This window comes from Molossus molossus, unplaced genomic scaffold (assembly GCF_014108415.1).
Source record: "Molossus molossus isolate mMolMol1 unplaced genomic scaffold, mMolMol1.p scaffold_m16_p_9, whole genome shotgun sequence".
Lineage (NCBI taxonomy): Eukaryota > Metazoa > Chordata > Mammalia > Chiroptera > Molossidae > Molossus > Molossus molossus.
In genome coordinates, this window is record NW_023425403.1 from 61,329,206 (window position 1) to 61,350,128 (window position 20,923).

Consider the following 20,923-nt stretch of genomic DNA (forward strand, 5'->3'; position numbering starts at 1 on the left):
ACAACACCAGAGAAAATAATTTATTTTAATGTTTCCAAAGGTCTAAGCGTTTTCATAGCATGCATGGCTTAAATGTATGTAATAGAAGAAAAGGAAACCCACAATTTTTTGAAGAGCCTTTGTCCAATTATTACTAATGTTTTGATATCTATTGATAAGTCCATAGAGTATTTTCTCCTCATATAATCTTAAGCATAAAAGTGTCACAGACCCCTATAATTTACACAGAATTATCTGAGTTCTATAACCTTCTCTGAGCAGAACACTTACATGTCAAGAATACATGAAGCCTGCTTTACATTTGTTGAGGTTTTTATTAAAGCTAGCTTTGACTATATAAAATAAATGCTCTCTGGGAATCACAGACTTACAGATAGAGGTGGTCTTGCTTTTCCTTTTGTAGACATGGAAGTGGAGGCCTGGGAGAGGTGAAGTGACTTACCTGGGCCCTGCACCTGGTTAGGGGCCGATGGCCCCAGCCTAGCCTGTGGTCTCCAGGCCTCAGCCCCCTTTCCGATCCTCCACAGCCTGCTGCCTGTTTTTAGAGATTTCTACTCAAGAGTATACACAGTTCACAGAGTAAGTATCCGCAAACCCCATGTTGGACATGGGCGCTTCCTAAAACACGGAGTGAATCACATTTTTGAAAGTCAAATCAAAATGACACATTTTAGGCACACTTTCTGTTTACAGGAAATCTGAAGTGAATTTCCTCTGTCCCGAATAACCCCAATTTATTTGTCTCATAAACTGGGTTACGGGCAGGGCAGCAGGCACACTTGTGACGGGAAGATCTTTTCAAATATGAGGTAGGGTCCACACAGTGATTTTTCAAAACTCTACACAGAGCTTTTCCAAAAGAAGAGCAGGTGCAGTGCAGGCCTCCCGCGATCCCTGTGCTGCCCTGGGCGGTCCTTGTTGACAAGGCAAACACCAGAAAAACCAGAGGGCGGCCTGAGGCACAGACAGACTTCAGCTCACAAATGAGATGGTTTCCGATTTGGTGTTTTTTTGGACAATGATGTGCATTTTAGTTTCCAAACGTGTACAACCATACAAAGGGCTAGAGAGTGGACATTATGGATATTACAGATATTTGAAGGAACCAACTCACTTGATTTTTAAATCTATAATTCGTCATTCATAAAAGAAATATTCTTCATGGAAAAATGTCTTTTTTAAGTATAATAAAATACATTCTTTAAAAAAAAAAACTTCTTAGGAAGTTCAAATGACATTATTAGAAGTAAAATAGACCTGCTGACTTGTAAACAGTTGAAAATAAAACTTTCCCGGAATTATCACATACTACATGTGCCGCCGCTGTGGAAACTGTAATGGCTATTAAAAACTATAAAATGATTTTCAGATGAACATCTAGAGAAAATTAAAACAAAAATAGATCTGGTAAATCTAGATATTTGATAATTCAAAAAATAGAAATCTTGAATTCCTGGCACCAAGTTTAAAAAAATGGTTAGAATCCACGACAAGGTCATTTTCTTTTGGGCACATTTTAAACAGCTTTGACTTGTATAAAAATACAACATCCTACCAAGGGCACAAATACTTTTTTTTTAAGTGTAATTACAATGTAATTCAGCAGAGTGTGGTGCTGCTGGTGTTCACCTGAAGTCATGAACTAACTGCGTGCTCTGCAGTCCGCAAACAGGCTCTAGGTGCTTTTTCATAAATATAAAGATCATGCAGAAATCTCCTAAAGCAACGACTACGTGACCCGTCCCAGACACTCCAAAGCAGCTGTCTTCCGAGGATCTCTTTACGGTGTCCACGCTTGGCCAGCACTTTCTTCAAGCTGAGTGAGATGGTCACTCCAGTTCCATGGCTGGTCAAGGAGGACTTCTGAAATCAGTGACATGTGTGTCCAGAAACCGACCAAAACGTCTCCTTGCAGGTTGCAGTTCATTTTATAATCCTCATCCATCTTCATTTCTGCCTAGAAAGGGCTGTGTTTGCCACCTGTGACGACTGGCCGTGCATATTCTACGAAATCATCTATGAGGACAGGCCATGCTCCTAAAGGAAAACAAGCAGATTTTTAAAAAAATTTATGTTTTAGAGCAATGTTATTTTATTCAAAGCACTTTTTTCATAATTTAACGTTCATAGTTCAAAAACTTAAATGATTGTTAGTTTCAACAGCCTGTGCTTCACTTAACTGCTGAAATTGCCCACTTCTGCTCTAGCCGGACCAGGGCCTGCACATATTGGTGTGTTTGTAGGCACACCAGGCTAGCTGGCCCTCCCGTCCCCACTGTGGGCTCATGGCCCTCAGCCCCTGCACCAGGCAGTCAGGGCCAGAGCAGAGGACCCTTGGCTCTCCCAGGTGAGAGATGCAGCCGCTTTCTTCCACTAGGGACGCTGTTCCTCCCTGAGCCCTGTCCTCTCCCCCAATCCAAGTGGCCCCCTAAATGCCCAGGACACTCACACACTACCCAGTGACCAGCCATATAGTCACTACTTTACGTTTGGGCTCCTCTTTATGTAGCCTTGTCTCACCCACCGTAGCTAAAGCTCCTGAAAGCTGGGCTTCTCTCTGAAGTCCCCCCACTCATTCAGCACAGTGACTAGCTGCCTACTCTGTGTTAGGGCGGGTGCGCAGTGCTGAGGACAGAGACACAGACATCAGGAGTGGCGAGCGCCGCTGCTAAAAAGCCTTCACCTTTCTAGAACAGAGAGGATGAGGAGGAGGAAGTCACTCCTAGCCGGGCACCCAGGAAGCAGACGGTGGGTGGGGGTCTGGAGAGGGAGCATTCCTTTCCAAATACGTAGGCATTCAATGTCCCCTGAGTGTCCTGGAATATTTGGCAGTTGGGCCCATGGCCATTATGTTCATGCAGGTGAACATAACCTGGAATCATCACATAAGCCTAAACGCCCTAACAACCCGAGGCAGCATCACATGGGATTTGTACTTGCCGCAGCCTTTCTCAAACACCCGCTTTCTAGAGTCCGCCATGGGGCTCTCTGCGTGTCCGTGTTTCAAATGCTTTAGTTTAGAGCAGTGGTTCTCCCTTTGGGGGTCGAATAACCCTTTCACAGGGGTCGCCTAAGACCATCGGAAAACACATATTCCCAATGGCGATTCATAACAGTAGCAAAAATACAATTATGAAGTAGCAACAAAAATAATTTTATGGTTGGGGGTCACCACAACATGAGGAACTGTATTAAAGAGTCACGACATTAGGAAGGTTGAGAACCACTGGTTTAGAGAATTGTCTTCTGGATTAAATAAATATGAAACCCTATTTTTCTTTTGTGATTTCAATACATAATAAAGTGGATACTATTATTATCATCATCACCTCCATTTCATCAGTGGGGTAAAGCCAGGAGTCAACTGGGTCCCATCTGACCCCAGTGCTACGTCTCCATCACGGTCCTGCTTTCCAGGGCCCGCCTGACCCCGTCCCTGTCACCGCCACCGTCCTGTGCTCTAGGCCCCTTCTGACCCCAGTGCTACGTCTCCATCACAGTCCTGCTTTCCAGGGCCCGCCTGACCCCATCCCTGTCACCACCACCGTCCTGTGCTCTAGGCCCCTTCTGACCCGAGTGCTACGTCTCCATCACGGTCCTGTGCTCTAGGCCCCTTCTGGACCCCAGTGCTACGTCCTCCATCACGGTCCTGTGCTCTAGGCCCTTCTGACCCTAGTGCTACGTCTCCATCACGGTCCTGCTTTCCAGGGCCCACCTGACCCCGTCCCTGTCACCACCACCGTCCTGTGCTCTAGGCCCCTTCTGACCCGAGTGCTACGTCTCCATCACGGTCCTGTGTTCTAGGCCCCTTCTGACCCCAGTGCTACGTCTCCATCACGGTCCTGTGCTCTAGGCCCCTTCTGACCCTAGTGCTACGTCTCCATCACGGTCCTGCTTTCCAGGGCCCACCTGACCCCGTCCCTGTCACCATCACCGTCCTGTGCTCTAGGCCCCTTCTGACCCTAGTGCTACGTCTCCATCACGGTCCTGCTTTCCAGGGCCCGCCTGACCCCGTCCCTGTCACATCACCGTCCTGTGCTCTAGGCCCCTTCTGACCCTAGTGCTACGTCTCCATCACGGTCCTGCTTTCCAGGGCCCGCCTGACCCCGTCCCTGTCACCACCACCGTCCTGTGCTCTAGGCCCCTTCTGACCCTAGTGCTACGTCTCCATCACCGTCCTGTGCTCTAGGCCCCTTCTGACCCTAGTGCTACGTCTCCATCACGGTCCTGCTTTCCAGGGCCCGCCTGACCCCGTCCCTGTCACCACCACCGTCCTGTGCTCTAGGCCCCTTCTGACCCGAGTGCTACGTCTCCATCACGGTCCTGTGCTCTAGGCCCCTTCTGACCCCAGTGCTACGTCTCCATCACGGTCCTGTGCTCTAGGCCCCTTCTGACCCTAGTGCTACGTCTCCATCACGGTCCTGCTTTCCAGGGCCCGCCTGACCCCGTCGCTGTCACCATCACCGTCCTGTGCTCTAGGCCCCTTCTGACCCTAGTGCCTACGTCTCTCTCCATCACGGTCCTGCTTTCCAGGGCCCGCCTGTCCCCGTCTCTGTCACCATCACGGTCCTGTGCTCTAGGGGGAGAAAAAGTTAGCACACATATTAGCATTTCTGGTGATCACCAGAAGTACAACTTCAACTTCTCGTACCTTCTTCATCATAGTTAGACATGTCATCTGCAATCATATTTCCAAAATCTAGCAGAAGGTTCCAAGTGTCCCTTGGGATTGATCTTTTGTGATGTTCCTAATATATAAGAGAAAAAAAAACCCCACCAGATTTAAGATAGAGAAATAACTCTCAGGTGCTCTAGTGATCTAGTTATCTCAGTACATAATTTGATGAAGAATAAGTATCATACGAAAATTGTTAAAAGTTAAAAATAGTGCTTTAGATAAATGTTAAGAGCTACATAATGTCAATGTGCAAATACAAAAAATAAATTTATTTACAAATAAAACATGTAAAATACAAACATTAGCCCTGGCTGGTTTGGCTCAGCAGTTAGAGCATCGGTCTGGAGACCAATGAGTCGTGGGTTTGATTCCGGTCAAGGGCACATAGGTCTGTTGCGGTTCATCCCTGGCCCTGGTTGGGGTCGTGCAGGAGGCAACCAGTCGATGTGTCCCTCTCATGTAGATGTTTCTCTCTTGACCTCTCGCCCTCTGTCTCTCTCCCCGTCCCTCCCACTCTATCTGATGATAAATAGAAAAATATCCTCGGGTGAGGATAAAAAAAACATTATAAGAACCTGTTTCAGTCAAATCAAGCACAGCATTTTAATCTCTTTACCTAACCCCAAGCCAATTCAGAAACAACATAGAGTAATAGACAAGTTGTTTTTCGATATATTTTTTCTTTCTTTTTTAATCCTTACCTGAGGACATTTTTGCATTTATCTTCAGATAGATCGGGAGGGAGAGAGGGAGGAAGAGAGAGAGAAACATCTACGTGAGAGACACACTGAGTGGTTGCCACCCACATGACCCTAACCGGGGCTGGGGACAAACTGTAACTGAGGTACATGCCCTTAGCGGGAACCGAACCTGGGACTCTCTGGTCCGCAGGCCGATGCTCTAACCGCTGAGCCAAACTGGCCAGGGCTTAATTTTTCTATATACTAGGTAGTTCTTGCAGTGTATTGGGACAACTTTCTATACATATCTTTGTTATTCAATATTTCAGATATACCCAAAATATGAAGAATAATGTAACATCTGTGTGCTATGGTTTATCATCCAGCTGCAGCAGCAAACCTGCAACCCCCCCCCCACTTCTCTCTCATTCTGCTGTTTCTTCTTACAGAGGTGCTCATCCTCCTGATCAGCATTTATCATTTTCATGCCTGTCTCTGTACATACAGCATAGGCATATGCATTCATAAACAACTTACAAGCTCTTCTTACATTTAAAAACATTCATATAACTACTACCAAATCCTATGTTGTCTTCTGCAACTATTTTTGTTTTGGTTAATCCTCACGTGAGGATATTTTTCCATTGTTTTTTAGATAGAGTGGGAAGGAGGGAGGGAGACAGAGAGAAACATTGATATGAGAGAGACAGATACATTGATTGGTTGCCTCCCACTTGACCCTGACCAGGGCCAGGGATCGAACCTGCAACCCAGGTACGTGCCCTTGGCTGGGAAGCAAACCCATGACCTTTCAGTCTGTGGTTGATGTTCTATCTGTTGAGCCAAGCCAGCCAGGGCTGTAACTTGTTTTTGTTTCACTCAACACTATGTTTGAAATGTATCCAGCCTAATTCATGTAAACCTAGATTGATTCATTTCATTCTCTGTGGTTGTACTCTACTGCATTTACACCCTGAGTTTTCACTGCTCTCCTGTTGATGAACACTGGCTGTTCCCAGTGTTGCTGTTAAAATGATGTGAGAGCATTGTCATTGTGCATGTGTGTGCAGGTTCTTTGGGGAATGTCTGCAGTTGAGGTTACTGGCCCCAAAACTAGTGAGTGGTGGAACAGAGTAAATGTGACCTGCTGTTACTCAGTTGAACATAGACATTATCGTGCTATTTCAAGAAGGGCCTTAAAACACAACTGTTCTCAGTGGAGGGGCTTGTCCTCAGCCAGGTTAGGGCTCCTCTCACACTCACGGATGGAACCAACAAGGGAGATCTGGGCACATCTGATATCACAACTGTCTATTTTGGAGTCAGGGTGTATCCTTGTGCTCCATGCACTTTGGATAGGCACAGCTACACCAGCTTCCCTTATTCGTGCTATGAGGCGCCATCTAACTAAGAAGGCCCAGCATGACTGGGATGACTGCCTCCAGCACAGATGGGCTCTCTCCTAAAGGGACCAGCAATGCCCTCCTTTCCTTCTAGGCATCACGAAATACATTTTGAAATGGCATCAGACTATGAACGCACTCGCAGTGGCAAGTTCCACTGGACAACAATACACTCCGTCCGAAACCCCAGCCTGGGAAGGAGCCCCTTTTGCAGTCTGTCTCAGAGCAGCCCTGCCTGAAACTCAGGGGCTGTGTGCTCTACAGGTGGCAAAACTATCTGGCAGCTTGTCAGGTACCTGGTGATTGCTGTATCGAACTTTCATTTACCACAATGCCCATGTATAATACTTTGGTTAGATAAAATGCACAGCCACATAACCTGCTGACCGCCCCTTTACCCTGGGCTCACATGGCAAGAAGCAGAAGGACACTTACCAATAAAAAGGTGTTCCAAAGATCTAAAAACTTAAACCTTCCAGATAACACTAAATTCCAATATGCAACGGCCATTTCTAAATCTGGCAAAAAAAAAAAAGGGCAGTTAGTAAATCCCAATTTCTTTTTCTGTTGCACAAAAAACAACCACTTCTTAGCACACTGATATTCACTTACTAAAACTCAGCAGTCTTACCCGAGAGTACTATGAGGCTCATTCCTTATAGAAGTATTCCTAAAATTATGTGTAATCTAATTTTATAACTTTGAGCAAATGTCTCCTACAAAGGATTTGTGTTTTATGTTATTTGAATGTATAATTATCCCTAATTAATAAGTTTTGAAGACTCTCATTTTCATACATATCAGGCTTTCTTTAAACCTGAACCAACCTGAATATTATGAATGCATATCATTTATTTTTTGAAAAGTAAGCCAACGTACTTTCTTTTTTAAAATGTTTTTATTGATTTTTTAGAGAGAGAGGAAGAGAGATCGAGATAGAACATCAATGTGAGAGAGAAACATCAACTGGCCGCCTCCTGCATGCCCCCTACTGGGGATTGAGCCTGCAACCCAGGCATGTGCCCTGACCAGGAATCAAACCAGGACCTCTCAATCCTTGGGACAATGCTCAATCCACTGAGCCACACCGGCCAGGCGTGGCCAATGTGCTTTCTAAGTTAAACAACTTGAAATAAAGTGACATAGTGTTTTCCAAACAGACTTGCCCTGTCACTGTAAAAATTAAAACAGAATCTGATTCCAAAGTAAGTCATATAAGCTTTGTAAGGACTTGGAATTGTACTTTCACTGATGTAAGGATAGTTAAAAATCTAGATGGTTATTAATCAAAGTCGATGTCCTCATTCCCCGCAACCCCCCCTACCCCGCCCAACTGGAAGGTAGTGATTATTTATTTCACTACTTTTTTTTTAATTTAATTTTTTGTTTTTATCATCTGATAGAGTGGGGGGGGGGGAGAGAGAGAGAGAGACAGATAGAAACATCGATGTGATAGAGCCACATCGACTGGTTGCCTTCCATATGACCCAACCAGATACGGGGACATACTCCAACCGAGGTACGTGCCCTTGATCAGAATCAAACCCACAACTCATTGGTCCGCAGGCCAATACTCTAACCACTGAGCCAAACCAGCCAGGGCTATTTCACTACTTCTATATAAACCTATGTTGTAGAGCTCAATCTTAAGATGATGTCTTAATGTAATATGAATGCTGAGTTTTAGGGCTGTGTTAGAATATTATCCCCAATCCATTTTTGGAACACTAAGATTTATTCTCTGCTCACCAGAAGTTTAATATCTATTTCTTTTTATATGCTTGACATAGAAAGTACATAAAGAGGCCAAGAAGTTTATTTCTTAAAATTGATGACCTTTAATTACTACTTTTAGATAATAAATGAACAGTTACAATGAAATAATTTCCTAATTATATGTTTACATATGTATGTTAGATAGACTAATGTGAAAAGCATTTTAAATATTTAAGGTAACAGATTATTTTAAATACAAAATACTAAAAGATTTTAATCTAAATCTTGTTTGGTCTTACTGGGACAAAAATTATTCAAGTTACAGCTCTATCCTGAGACTTCCAGAGTCAACCATTATTAAAAAGAGATGTATGAATAGCAACAACTTACAACAAAACGCCCATATTCCCTATGTGTTTAAAATCCATGATAGACTTTCTCAGTCCTAAATACCCTGGTGTCTTAATCAGAAAGAAAGAAATGGTCAGAAGTTTTCAAGGAACCAACAGTATGGAAAGGCTCACTGAACCTTACCTATGGGGCCCGCAGTATAACACTAAGATGATTAATCTTGTCCTGCTAAGTCTACATCCTTATCATTTAGGGAGAACGTTAATTGAATTCTATACTCAACTCATCCTAATGATGAGAAGTCTCATACTGAGAAATGGAGGTAAACCTGGGAAAAAAAGAAAAATAGTCTTATGGCAGACATTTAACTTAGTTACTTTTGGATTAGTTTGGTCCTAGAAATCTCTCTTATACAGTTCCTGATTTGTATGTTTATAAATCACAGGACCAGAAGCAAATGTACGCATTTTCAATATTTAGTATTACCTGTGTAAAAATGTTTAATAGTATCCAAATAGACTTAGCCATTTGCAAAATAACAACAGAATTCAAAATGATAAAACTTGAAAGCTGAAATCAAGAACACATAATTGCCCTGGCTAGTTTTGTTCAGTGGTTAGAGCATCAGCCTGTGGACTGGAGAGTCCCGGGTTCGGTTTCCGCTAGGGGCATGTACCTTGGTTGCAGTTTGTCCCCTGCCCCGGTTGGGGTTGTGTGGGTCTATATGTCTCTCTCACATCGAAGTTTCTCTCTCTCTCTTCCCCCCTCTCTTCCTCCCACTCTATCTGAAGATAAATGCAAAAAAAAAATGTCCTCGGGTGAAGAAAAAAAAAATTAAAAACAAAATAAAAAGAACACATAATTTTTATAGCAGCTATTTTTTTCAATAACCTCTGAAAAGTCTTATCCCCTGAGTAAGAAAATGTTCAGAAGAAGGTATTACCATTTTAAAATCTATGTTTGTGATGCTTCACTTAGAATTAGATAATAAAAATGTCCCTTCTCTCATGAAAAGATCTTTGTTTTTCATTAAAATTTTTTTTCTTTTGATTGATTTTAGAGAGAGAGGAAGGGAGAGGGAGAGAGAGATAAATAGAAACATCGATGGAAGAGAACATCGACTGGCTGCCTCCTGCATGTCCCCGTCTGGGGATCCGGCCTGTGCCCTGAACAGGAAGTGAATCAGCAACCTCTTGGTGCGTGGGTTGACGCTCAACCACTGAGCCACACTGGCCAGGCTCAAAAAAAGGTCTTTGAGAAGATATAAAAATTAGCTAATCATGAGACTATTTCTTCAAAAATCAAGATTTCTCAAAGACAACTGATTCCAGACTCTAGCCAGTATGAAACTATGTTAAGCTTCTTACATTAAAACAAAGAGTCAAATAGCTTTATCTTCTTTATTAGGCTGACCATCAGTTAAGTACAGCCTAAAGAATAATCATACATAAAACAATACAGTACACATAATCTTAACACACACACATACACAGACACACAAACATGAAGGAAATGAGAGATACATCTCGGTTTTGATTACCCCTTTCCACAGGCGTCCATGCTATTTCTACGAACTATAGGAACACTTGAATCAATCTCTTTAATTTATAATGAATCTTCCAAAAGACAGACCGTGTAATCTACTTTGGAAATCATTCAATAAATGGTTCTGTTTTGGGTGTGTAGTCATAAAATTATTTGTTTTGCTTTATTTATTTTTTCTAAAATCTCTCAAAAACCTTTTAAAATAGATCTAATATATCTGAAATGTTCAAATCATTTAATCATTTCCTGAAAAGGTTATTATTTTCCTTAATACAATTCATATTCTCTTAATTACTCTTATAAAGCAAAGAAACAAAATCAGTAGTCGTTCTAATTCTCTAGTGAATGATTTTGATAAACATTTTAAGTGCCTATAGACATAAATAAAATAATAAAAAATATTTTTTCTCAGTGAAGAAATTACAGGATTAACTATAAATTTCATCTTTTTTTGCTCTCTGATGCTAAGGAAAATCTATTTACAACAGAGGCTAAATATATTAGGCTCCATATTATAAAAATGTTTCAAAACACTCTTTACCCTCATACTGAATTTCTTTGAAATATTCACAGGGGAAAAAAAAGTTTTAAAACTTTAAATCAGATAATTAGTTTAGATTCTAATTTATGACCTCTTAGAAATTACCGAGGAATTCATAATGTATATAAAATGTAGTAACTTCAAATGGAACTGATAATACAGGATTTGCAGAGCTGGGCCTTAAGAGAGATGTACCGTCCTCATCAGTAGCCTTGCCAGCCCGAGGCCGCCATGCTATAAAAGACCCCAATGGAGCTACGTGGGGGAGCAATGAGGCATCAGGCCCTCTCGGAGTCCCTCCTGGGCACTGCAACCAAATCCAGCTGCCAGCTGAAACGCCACTGAGTGTCTGAGTTGACTGTGTGGAACAGAAGAGCTGCCCTACTGAGCCCTGCCTGAATCCCTGACTCGAAAGATCATGAGCTATAAAATAATAATTGTTGTTTACTGGGGCTGGGTGGCTCAGTTGGTTGGAGCATTGTCCCTTACACCAAAAGGTTTCGGGTTCAATTTCCCATTAGGACATGTACATAGGTTGCAAGTTTGATCTCTGGTCAGGATGCATACAGGAGGCAATGGATCGATGTTTCTCACATCAATGTCTGTCTCTCTCTCTCTCTCAACATATCCTTGAGTGAGGATTAAACACACACACACACACACACACACACACACACACACACACTATGACTGTTGTTTGAAGCCACTAAGTTTTTAGGTACTTTCTTACATAGCAATTACTAACCAAAACAGTGGGTCTGGGGTGCAACCTGAGAATCTGCAATTCAGGCAAGTTCCCAGATGATGTACTGGTCTGCAGACCTCACTATGCAAGGACCTGCAGTAAATCATAACTTTAAAAAACGTTCCTTAATAGTTTCCCAGTTCTGGCAAGTTAACTTGGCATTATAAGGTAAAAATTCTTAAAAACAATACCTACACATGGAAGTTAAATGAAATGCTAATTCTTTTTGAACGTTTTCATTTCAACATTTAAGGGAAAGAATTCCACAGACTGCAAAACATATCAGTAAGTATAAATAATTACTCCTAACAGAAGCTTAATTATACTGAAGATATTAAAGTTACAGAATGGTCAGAAAGACTACTGTCTTATCACTTACTGACATTTCAAGGTGCCCATTCCTAGTAACCATTTAACAACAATAACGAATAACTGCTGTTATTTTAAAATTTGGATCAGATAAATTGTCACTTTGAAAAATAAAGCTAAGGCCCTGGCCAAGTAGCTAGCTCAGATGGTTAGAGCATTGCCCCGATATGCCAAGGTTGCAGGTTTGATCACTGGTCAGGACACATATAAGAATCAACCAATGAATGCATGAGTAAGTGGAACAACAAATCAATGTCAGTTTTCTCTCTCTGTTGCCCTAAAATCAATTTTAAAAAAGACATAAATCTTAAAAAAAAAAAAAGATAAGAAAATGAAGCTAAATAAGGCTCTAAGAATTAAACTGTTCAAAAGTAAAGCATTATCTAATTTTTTTTCTTTTGAAGTATGATAATAATTACACTCAGACCTGAATTAGCCAAATTTTAGAAAAGCATGGAAAGCATTATTTCTTGTTCAGGTGTATATTAGTTAGGGAAAAATCAGAAAAGGGTTTTGTTGTTGTTTTCTTTTAATGGCAGCATAGAAATACTATCCATGGCAGAAAGAACCACCTGTTGGGAACAGGGCACTTGCCCTCACCAAACGAGCAAGTCTTATTACAGATATCCTAAGAATGCTGAATGAGCCCAACCCGAATCTTTTTCAGTACTGTTATTCTGTTGTCTATTTGTTTGGTAGCTTCTAGAACACTGATGATTGTTATTGGGTAATCAGGGTCCAAACTAAAATGGGCTCTAATTTTTAATGACTGTTTTGCTTCAGCCTCTTAGAAATAAATAAATAGAAATAGTGTAGAAGAGAAGATAAGAAGCAAGAATTTTAGTTTCAAAAATAAAAAATCAGATAAAAGAACAGTTTCAATACACCTATTAGGATGGCCAATACATATATTTCAGAAAATAATATGTGTTGGCAAGAATGTGGAGAAATTAGAACCCTGTGCACTGTTGGTGGGAACGTAAAATGACACAGCTGCTGTAGAAAACAGTATGGAGGTTTTTCAAAAAATTTAAACATACAATTACCACATGATCCAGCAACTGCACCTCTGGGTATTTACCCAAAAGAATTGAAAAGCCCGGACTCAAGCAGGTATCTGTACTCTCATGTTCATAGCAGCATTATTCACAATTATAAAAGGTGGAAACAACCCAAGTGTACACTGACGGATAGATAAGCAAAATGTGGAAATACATAGAGTAGAGTATTATTCAGCCTTAAAAAGGAAGAAAATTCTGACACAGGCTACAACATGGATGGAGCATGAGGACATTATGCTAAATGAAATAATAAGTAACAAAACGACAAATGCTGCATGATTTCATTGATGTGAGTTACCTAAAGTAGTCAAAGTCAATGAGACAGGAAGTAGAATGTTGGTTGTCCAGGGCTGGTGGGAGGGAGAATGGGGAGTCATTACTGAATGGGGCTAAGTTTTAGTCTGGCAAGATGAGTAAGTTCTAGACATGGATGGTGGTGATGGTTGTATAACAAAGCGCCACTGAGCTGTACACTTAAAAACAGTTGAAATGCTTAAAAAAAGAACTGCCCTGGATGATGTGGCTCAGTTGGTTAGAGTACAGTCCCATACACCAAAGGGTGGCAGGTTCGATTCCCAGTCAGAGCACATAGGTTTCAGGTTCGCTCCCCAGTCGGGACACATGGGGAGGCAACGTATCGATGTTTCTCTGTCGCACTGATTTTTTTCTCTCTCTCTCCCCACCTCCGTCTCTCAAAAAAAAAAAAGAAGTAATGAATCGTCTTGGGGAAAAAGCCCCAAGGACCCCTAATCTGATGATTCAAGAACAAGCAGTTACATGTCTCAGCCCCTCCTCTGTATCCTTTGATGAGCACTTGATGGAAACTTAACACTCAAAGGATCCTGGAAAGGTGGCAGAAGAGGTAGCACGGTTTTTAAATTTCTCTGAATCTTCACATAAAAGCAGATACAGCAACTAGATAACCATCCAAAACTCAAAGGCAACATTAACAATGAAATAAGGTGAGAAAGCATCATTATGAACCAAAAATTGGACCACTAGCAGCCACAAGTCCAGCATGGTGTGTGGGACGGGGAGTCAGTGAGGCATGGGGGCTCTGACGGGTATGACCACGGGGGACCTCAGAGCAGCCATCAGGTGTCTGCTGCAAAGCCTGGCCAGGATGAGGAGGACAGACCCTGCACCAGGTCATTGCTGTGACCAACGGGAGGTGGGCGCAGGGACCTGCCACAAAGGCCATGGGGGCTGAGGCTCTCATGAACCTCAGAAATGACCTATCACAGCACCTTCCAGACAGGGTCTCACTGTAGAAAGGCAGCTGAGAGTACACAAGTTAAACAGAAAAGAGCAGCAGAGACAAGAAAAGAGATGAAAAATGGGGCAGAGGGATAGATCCAGAAAATCTTAGAAAGCAAATTTTACATTATTATACATGATGCACACACATGTACACACATGCATACATGTATGCAGGCACGCGCACGCACACACACACACAGACACACACACACACATACCAGAGGAGGTAGCTCTAAGAAGTTAGAAGGTTGCCCTGAACTATCCTCCTTTGAAAAGTCCAAGAAAACTAATTTCACATGAATATGAGCAAGAGAAAAGTACTGAGGTCAAATCTCATATAACACTATCCTAAGAAAAAAGATAACACAAACAGAATACCACCTCTAGAAAACGAATGCATGCCGGGAAACATGCCAATACAGATCAAAACTGTGACTTCCCATTTCAAAACAAGTTAAAAGACGTTAAAAATGACACAAAACATGAAAGACATATACCAGAATTAGAAAAACTCAGAAATGAGGGGATAAAACTCAAGAATGAGAAATAAAAAAAAGATTTTTTTCTAAAATAAAAGAAACATAAGGGCAAATAAACTCCACAGACAATGGCTTAAGAGAAAGAGAGGTGAAAACAGAGGACAGTTTTTAATAAAAAACAAAGTAGAGATGAAAAGATTTGAGAGAAAGTGACCAGCTGGACTCAGGCCCCCGGACTCAACTGCCAACCGTCACCCCAAGTAAGACAGTAAGATGTGCGACTCCCCCCCATGAGAGCAGTCGCTGGACCCCTCTGCGTCAGCACGATGACGGTCTGACGAGCCTGACAGGGCGTCACAGAGCCCATCACATCGCACACGTTCGTCTGTCTTCCCAACGTAACAAAAACAGAAAGGACCACTTACACTGTAGAATAAACCCGGGTTTGGCAACCTGACAGCTGCAAGCTGAACATGGAAGGTACCACCGTGCAGCCTAAGACACGGCTCAGTTCCTGGCACCCCGGGCTTCCCGTGTCCTCCCTCTGTCAGAGAGGCCCTGCTCTCAGAGGGCCCGTGACCCCTGGGAGCCGATCTGCTTTGATGGCAGCCACCTGATCTTGCTGTAGTGGAAATGACAGTTAGGTGTACCTAGAGAAATAATCTTCACAGTTGAAAAGAATGGAACTACAATCAGATGAAATAAAAGTAATAAAGCTGAGGCTGACGTGGCATCCGGTAGCTGGCCTGGGCAGTGCAGAGAGAGTTACTTTCAGGTGGGGGCGGAGCAAGGAAGTCAGGAGTTGAACTTGGCACCCAGTCTCCTGATTATCTATTTGGTCACTGCGAGAGCACAGTTCCTAGGCTGATGTCTTCATTACAGCACCAACAGAGGCAAGACGCAACTCTTTTTTTTTTTTTTTATCATCCTCACCTGAGGATATTTTTCCATTTTTTGTACAGATAGAGTGGGAGGGAGAGAGAGGAAGGGAGAGAGAGAGAGAGAAACATCGACGTGAAGGGACACATCGAGTGGCTGCCACCCGCACGACCAACCAGGGCCGGGGACAAACTGCAACCGAGGTACATGCCCTTAGCAGGAACCGAACCCAGGTCTCTCCGGACCGCAGGCCGACGCTCTAACCGCTGAGCCAAACTGGCCAGGGCGAGACGCAACTCTTCACAGCCGTCCGTTAGCTGCCTCGACCCAAGACAGCCCTCTTCTATAGACTGACACTCAAGCCTTGTAATCTGGCCTGAGCACCGGTGGCACACTAGAAAGGGCACACTGCCGCTCACAACCAGGTGACGCACCCTCAGTCAGGGCGCACTGCCGCTCACGACCGGGTGACGCACCCTCAGTCAGGGCGCACTGCCGCTCACGACCGGGTGACGCACCCTCAGTCAGGACGCACTGCCGCTCACGACCGGGTGACGCACCCTCAGTCAGGACGCACTGCCGCTCACGACCGGGTGACGCACCCTCAGTCAGGACGCACTGCCGCTCACGACCGGGTGACGCACCCTCAGTCAGGACGCACTGCCGCTCACGACCGGGTGACGCACCCTCAGGATGCACTGCCGCTCACAACTGGGTGACGCACCCTCAGTCAGGACGCACTGCCGCTCACGACCGGGTGACGCACCCTCAGGACACACTGCCGCTCACAACCGGGTGATGTACCCTCAGTTAGGATGCACTGCCGCTCACGACCGGGTGACGCACCCTCAGTCAGGACGCACTGCCGCTCACGACCGGGTGACGCACCCTCAGTCAGGACGCACTGCCGCTCACGACCGGGTGACGCACCCTCAGTCAGGACGCACTGCCGCTCACGACCGGGTGACGCACCCTCAGTCAGGACGCACTGCCGCTCACGACCGGGTGACGCACCCTCAGTCAGGACGCACTGCCGCTCACGACCGGGTGACGCACCCTCAGTCAGGACGCACTGCCGCTCACGACCGGGTGACGCACCCTCAGTCAGGACGCACTGCCGCTCACAACCAGGTGACGCACCCTCAGTCAGGACGCACTGCCGCTCACGACCGGGTGACGCACCCTCAGTCAGGACGCACTGCCGCTCACAACCAGGTGACGCACCCTCAGGATGCACTGCCGCTCACAACTGGGTGACGCACCCTCAGTCAGGACGCACTGCCGCTCACGACCGGGTGACGCACCCTCAGGACACACTGCCGCTCACAACCGGGTGACGCACCCTCAGTTAGGATGCACTGCCGCTCACAACCAGGTGACGCACCCTCAGGATGCACTGCCACTCACAACTGGGTGACGCACCCTCAGTCAGGACACACTGCCGCTCACAACCGGATGACGCACCCTCAGGACACACTGCAGCTCACAACCGGGTGTCGCACCCCCAGTCAGGACGCACTGCGCTCACGACCGGGTGACGCACCCTCAGTCAGGACACACTGCTGTGGCTCTCTGAAAGAACAAGAAAGCATTTCCTGTCCACACACAGGAGTGGACGACGCTGAACATCACTTCTAAGCAGCTCCAACCTTGACATAAGCAGATGAAGCAACCCTGCATGGGGGAAGCACTGCACTCCTTTGGCAATGTTTGTTGCTTTTAAAAATTGAAGTCATCCGTGCTAAAACAGAACTATGAACATTATAGGAGATTTAACATTGTAATGTATTTTGCTCATACAATATATATGCATAATACAAAACAAGTAAATTGAAACCAAATAATAGAAAATGCAAGATGTAGGTAGAATGGGAACTATCTTGGCACAGAAACTGGTTAAAACTGAGTCCTGGGGTGTTTCGAGAATGTGAGGGGTCAGACAAGCTCAGAGGAGAAAGCCCTAAAGGAAGGCAGTGCCATGGCAAGCAGAGTGACCACAAGGGAGTGCACGGGCCAAGACAGGCCTGACCCCACTTTGGGGTCCAACCTTTCTCCACTGGGCCAGGACAGTGAGGCTGTGCAACCGGATGCTGCGCCGCCGCTCTCTGCTCCTGCAGACGCCCGGCGCTCAGGCCTGCTTGCAGCCCCCGTCAGGCAGCCTACCGGGGAGGGGTGAACACACGACAGGGGAGGGTGGGCTCCAAACCCCATCACAGCCCGTGTTCATTCCTCTAGCACGTGCTTCCATGCCTCAACCTGTCCCCCTGCTTATAAAGTGAGGGGAAGGCTCATGTGCATCAGATAACGGCACTTGGCTGCCACACTGCATGTGCTTCATACAGACGTTTCCACTTTTCTTTCCAGTAACAGGTAAAAGACAAAAGCCGCCACCTACAAACAAAAGCCACACTGACGTTGCAGCCAGTCTTAGATTTGGACATCTGTGTGGCAGAGAAGACACAGAAGAGGAAGACAGTGTGTCCAGGGCTGAGGGGCAGCACTGGGCGACATGCTGTTACTCCACTCTAGTGTCGCCTGTCTGCTGAGGAGCACTGCAGGACTTACTTCTCCTTAAAGTCTGCCAAGTACTCTACTTTTCCCAGGAGCACAAGACCTGAGTCCAACTCTCCACCCTGCACTAATACAACTGGCATCATCTGGAATTCTGGGTTACCCAGGGCCCTGCTAACTACTCCTCAGTCTTGCCGCCTTGCGGTCCTTCTGTAAGCACCTGGAGAGCTCTTCTCCAGGCGACACCCCGACGGGCCACAGAGAGCCCAGGGGCAAATCAAGGCTCCTGCCTGCAGTGGCTCCCGGGCCCCCGCATCTCAGTCAGTTGACCATGTGTCGGCTTCTGTGAGGGGGTGAGAACAGACAACACCCAGCTTCTGCTGCTGCTTCTCACTGCTCACGCTCACTCCAACCTGGTGCTGCCGTGGACTCTCCTTTCTATTCAGTCTGTGCACCTGGTATGAAACCAGATCCTTCACTGACATCAGGCCAAACAGGAAACTGGTCATTTTCTTCACAAACAAATGTGTCCAAACCATCTCTTCCCATGGGGTCCCACAAACATTTTCCATGACCTTGGCTCTCTGTCTCAGGACAAAGTGGGCAATGTGCAAAGCCTGTGACGTAGGAGACTCCTCACCGCTGCATCGTTACACAACTGACAGCCTCTCTCTGCTCACCCACTTCCTCCAACAAGAAAAGCTACATTCATATCTTCCCAGCGGATCTGCCATCTCCACCTTCTGAAGCTTTAAGCAGATCCATTCAAGTAAGTGCCTAAACAGGAGCCTTGTGGGAGAGCCTTTTCAGCTCCTCAGGTGGTAGGTGCAGACCTGAGAGGGGCCTGGAAGGCGAGAAGCCTGTTCACATGGAGGACCAGCCTAGAGTGTGTGTGGGGTGGGGTGGGGTGGGGGGAGTCTGACAAGAGACCCATCACAGTGTGATGCAGGAACAGGAAAAACGAACAACCTAAAACACTGGAGAAAATGAAGAAAATCCCTGCCATGGGAACTAGAAAGCAGTGCTTGGGAAAAGACAGTTGCCCATCTCCCCGACCCGAGGCAGAGGTGCCTCTGCCCATCTCCCCGACCCGAGGCAGAGGTGCCTCTGCCCATCTCCCCGACCCGAGACAGAGGTGCCTGCTGCCTCAATCTGCACCTGCACTCCATCTGTTGAGAGAAGGAAGAATGTCAGAAAGACAGAGGGATGAGAATGCCTACTGCACACACCCCTTTCAGGTTTCCTACCTATTTGGTCATCTTATAATATTGCTTTTATTTATAAAAACTGTTCATCGAAAGGTACTTTCTAATATACCTGTTTAATCCTTATATAATTCCTCTTCCAAACTTGTAAGAGATTTTAATGAACTAAACATAAATAAGTCTGTGACATTAGGCAACAAAATGTAGGTCAAGCCCTGGCCAGTTTGGCTCAGCGGTTATAGCGTCGGCCTGCGGTCCAGAGAGACCCGGGTTCAGTTCCCGCTAAAGGGCACCTGCCTTGGTTGCAGTTTGTCCCTGGCCCTGGTTGGGTCGTGCGGGTGGCAGCCACTTGATGTGTCCCTTTCACGTCAATGTTTTTTTTTTCTCTCTCTCTCTCTCTCCTTCTCACTCTACCTGAACAAAAAATGAAAAATGTCCTCGGGTGAGGATAAAAAAAAAAAAAATGTAGGTCAATACAGATTTATTTTTATAAAAGACAAAAATAAACTATATAGTACTTAGAGGTAAAGCAAATTAAAATGAGCAGAATAAACCCTTAAATAAACCAAAAATTCAAACTAAAATTTTAAGTTAAAAATCTTCCGAATGCACCATAATACACAAGTAATACACAAGTTATATTATAACAAAATTGTACACCTCAGAGAAGTGTGCAACAGCATTATGTCTTTAAAAAGCCATGTACATATCTTAATTTAAAACTACTTGATTGCTAAAAAATGGTAACCATCACCTGAGCCTTCAGAGAATTGTCATCTTTTTGCTGGAGGGTCTTGCCTCAATGTTGATAAAAACCCAGTGTCTGTGAAGCGCAATACAATGAGATGTGCCCACACTAAAGTAACACAATGTACATCAGAGTTGGTTTCGAGTAAGTTAAGTTTAAATCTCCAGATCAGGACAAGACTAATGTCACCTGGCAATCTTAGCAACACCACAGCGGGATCACACACTTGGCCAGTACAAACATGCCCACTGTCAACACTAATTGCTGACCTCTCTAACTCATTAGTCAATTAGAAACCAATGTGAGAGAACATAGTGCATTTGCAAAATCATTTACATTTTAAAATTTGAATACTTAAACTCAGACTTTGAGAGTGATATGGGTTGAGGTGTTCAAGTATATGATACTACAAATGGTCTGTCTGTACATGGAGCAAATCAGTGGAAAGAAAAAACACACCGAGGGATAATAACATTACAACAGGCAGGACTGAAATCGTGTTCATCATGTCCACTTACAGTCTCAAGATGTGGCTTCTTTCACGTTTGGATTTTATACTCACCTAAACCCTTTTGCCCAGGGTTCTTAGCAAAGGTAAAAGTAAACTGATAGAAATCCTTAAACTTCACGGTGTCCTTGAGCTCTTGCTCCAACCTTGGCAGAAGAGCTTTCAGCTTCTCTGTGCTGTCACACCTGTGACGAGAGACAGACACAGTGCTTTGTCAGGGAGCAGACAGGTCTTCCCAATCTCT

The 20,923-nt window shown here is 44.7% G+C and overlaps 1 protein-coding gene across 4 annotated transcripts in view; it reads right to left on the reverse strand.

Moving 5' to 3' along the window:
• Nucleotides 1-1,198: 1,198 nt before the first annotated feature.
• DCUN1D2 (defective in cullin neddylation 1 domain containing 2) overlaps nucleotides 1,199-20,923 on the reverse strand; it is a 35,051-nt gene continuing 15,326 nt past the window's right edge. For 2 of the 4 annotated variants that reach the window (XM_036250536.1, XM_036250537.1), the window contains exons 4-7: nucleotides 20,734-20,864; nucleotides 7,197-7,279; nucleotides 4,652-4,748; nucleotides 1,203-2,037 (exon numbers count right to left, since the gene is read on the reverse strand). In XM_036250536.1, coding sequence (XP_036106429.1) covers nucleotides 1,958-2,037; nucleotides 4,652-4,748; nucleotides 7,197-7,279; nucleotides 20,734-20,864 — 391 coding nt within the window. In that variant the 3' untranslated portion in view covers nucleotides 1,203-1,957. Of the gene's footprint in view, nucleotides 2,038-4,651; nucleotides 4,749-5,379; nucleotides 5,402-7,196; nucleotides 7,280-20,733; nucleotides 20,865-20,923 lie in introns of all 4 variants that reach the window. The other 2 variants (XM_036250539.1, XM_036250535.1) reach the window with 2 other exon arrangements.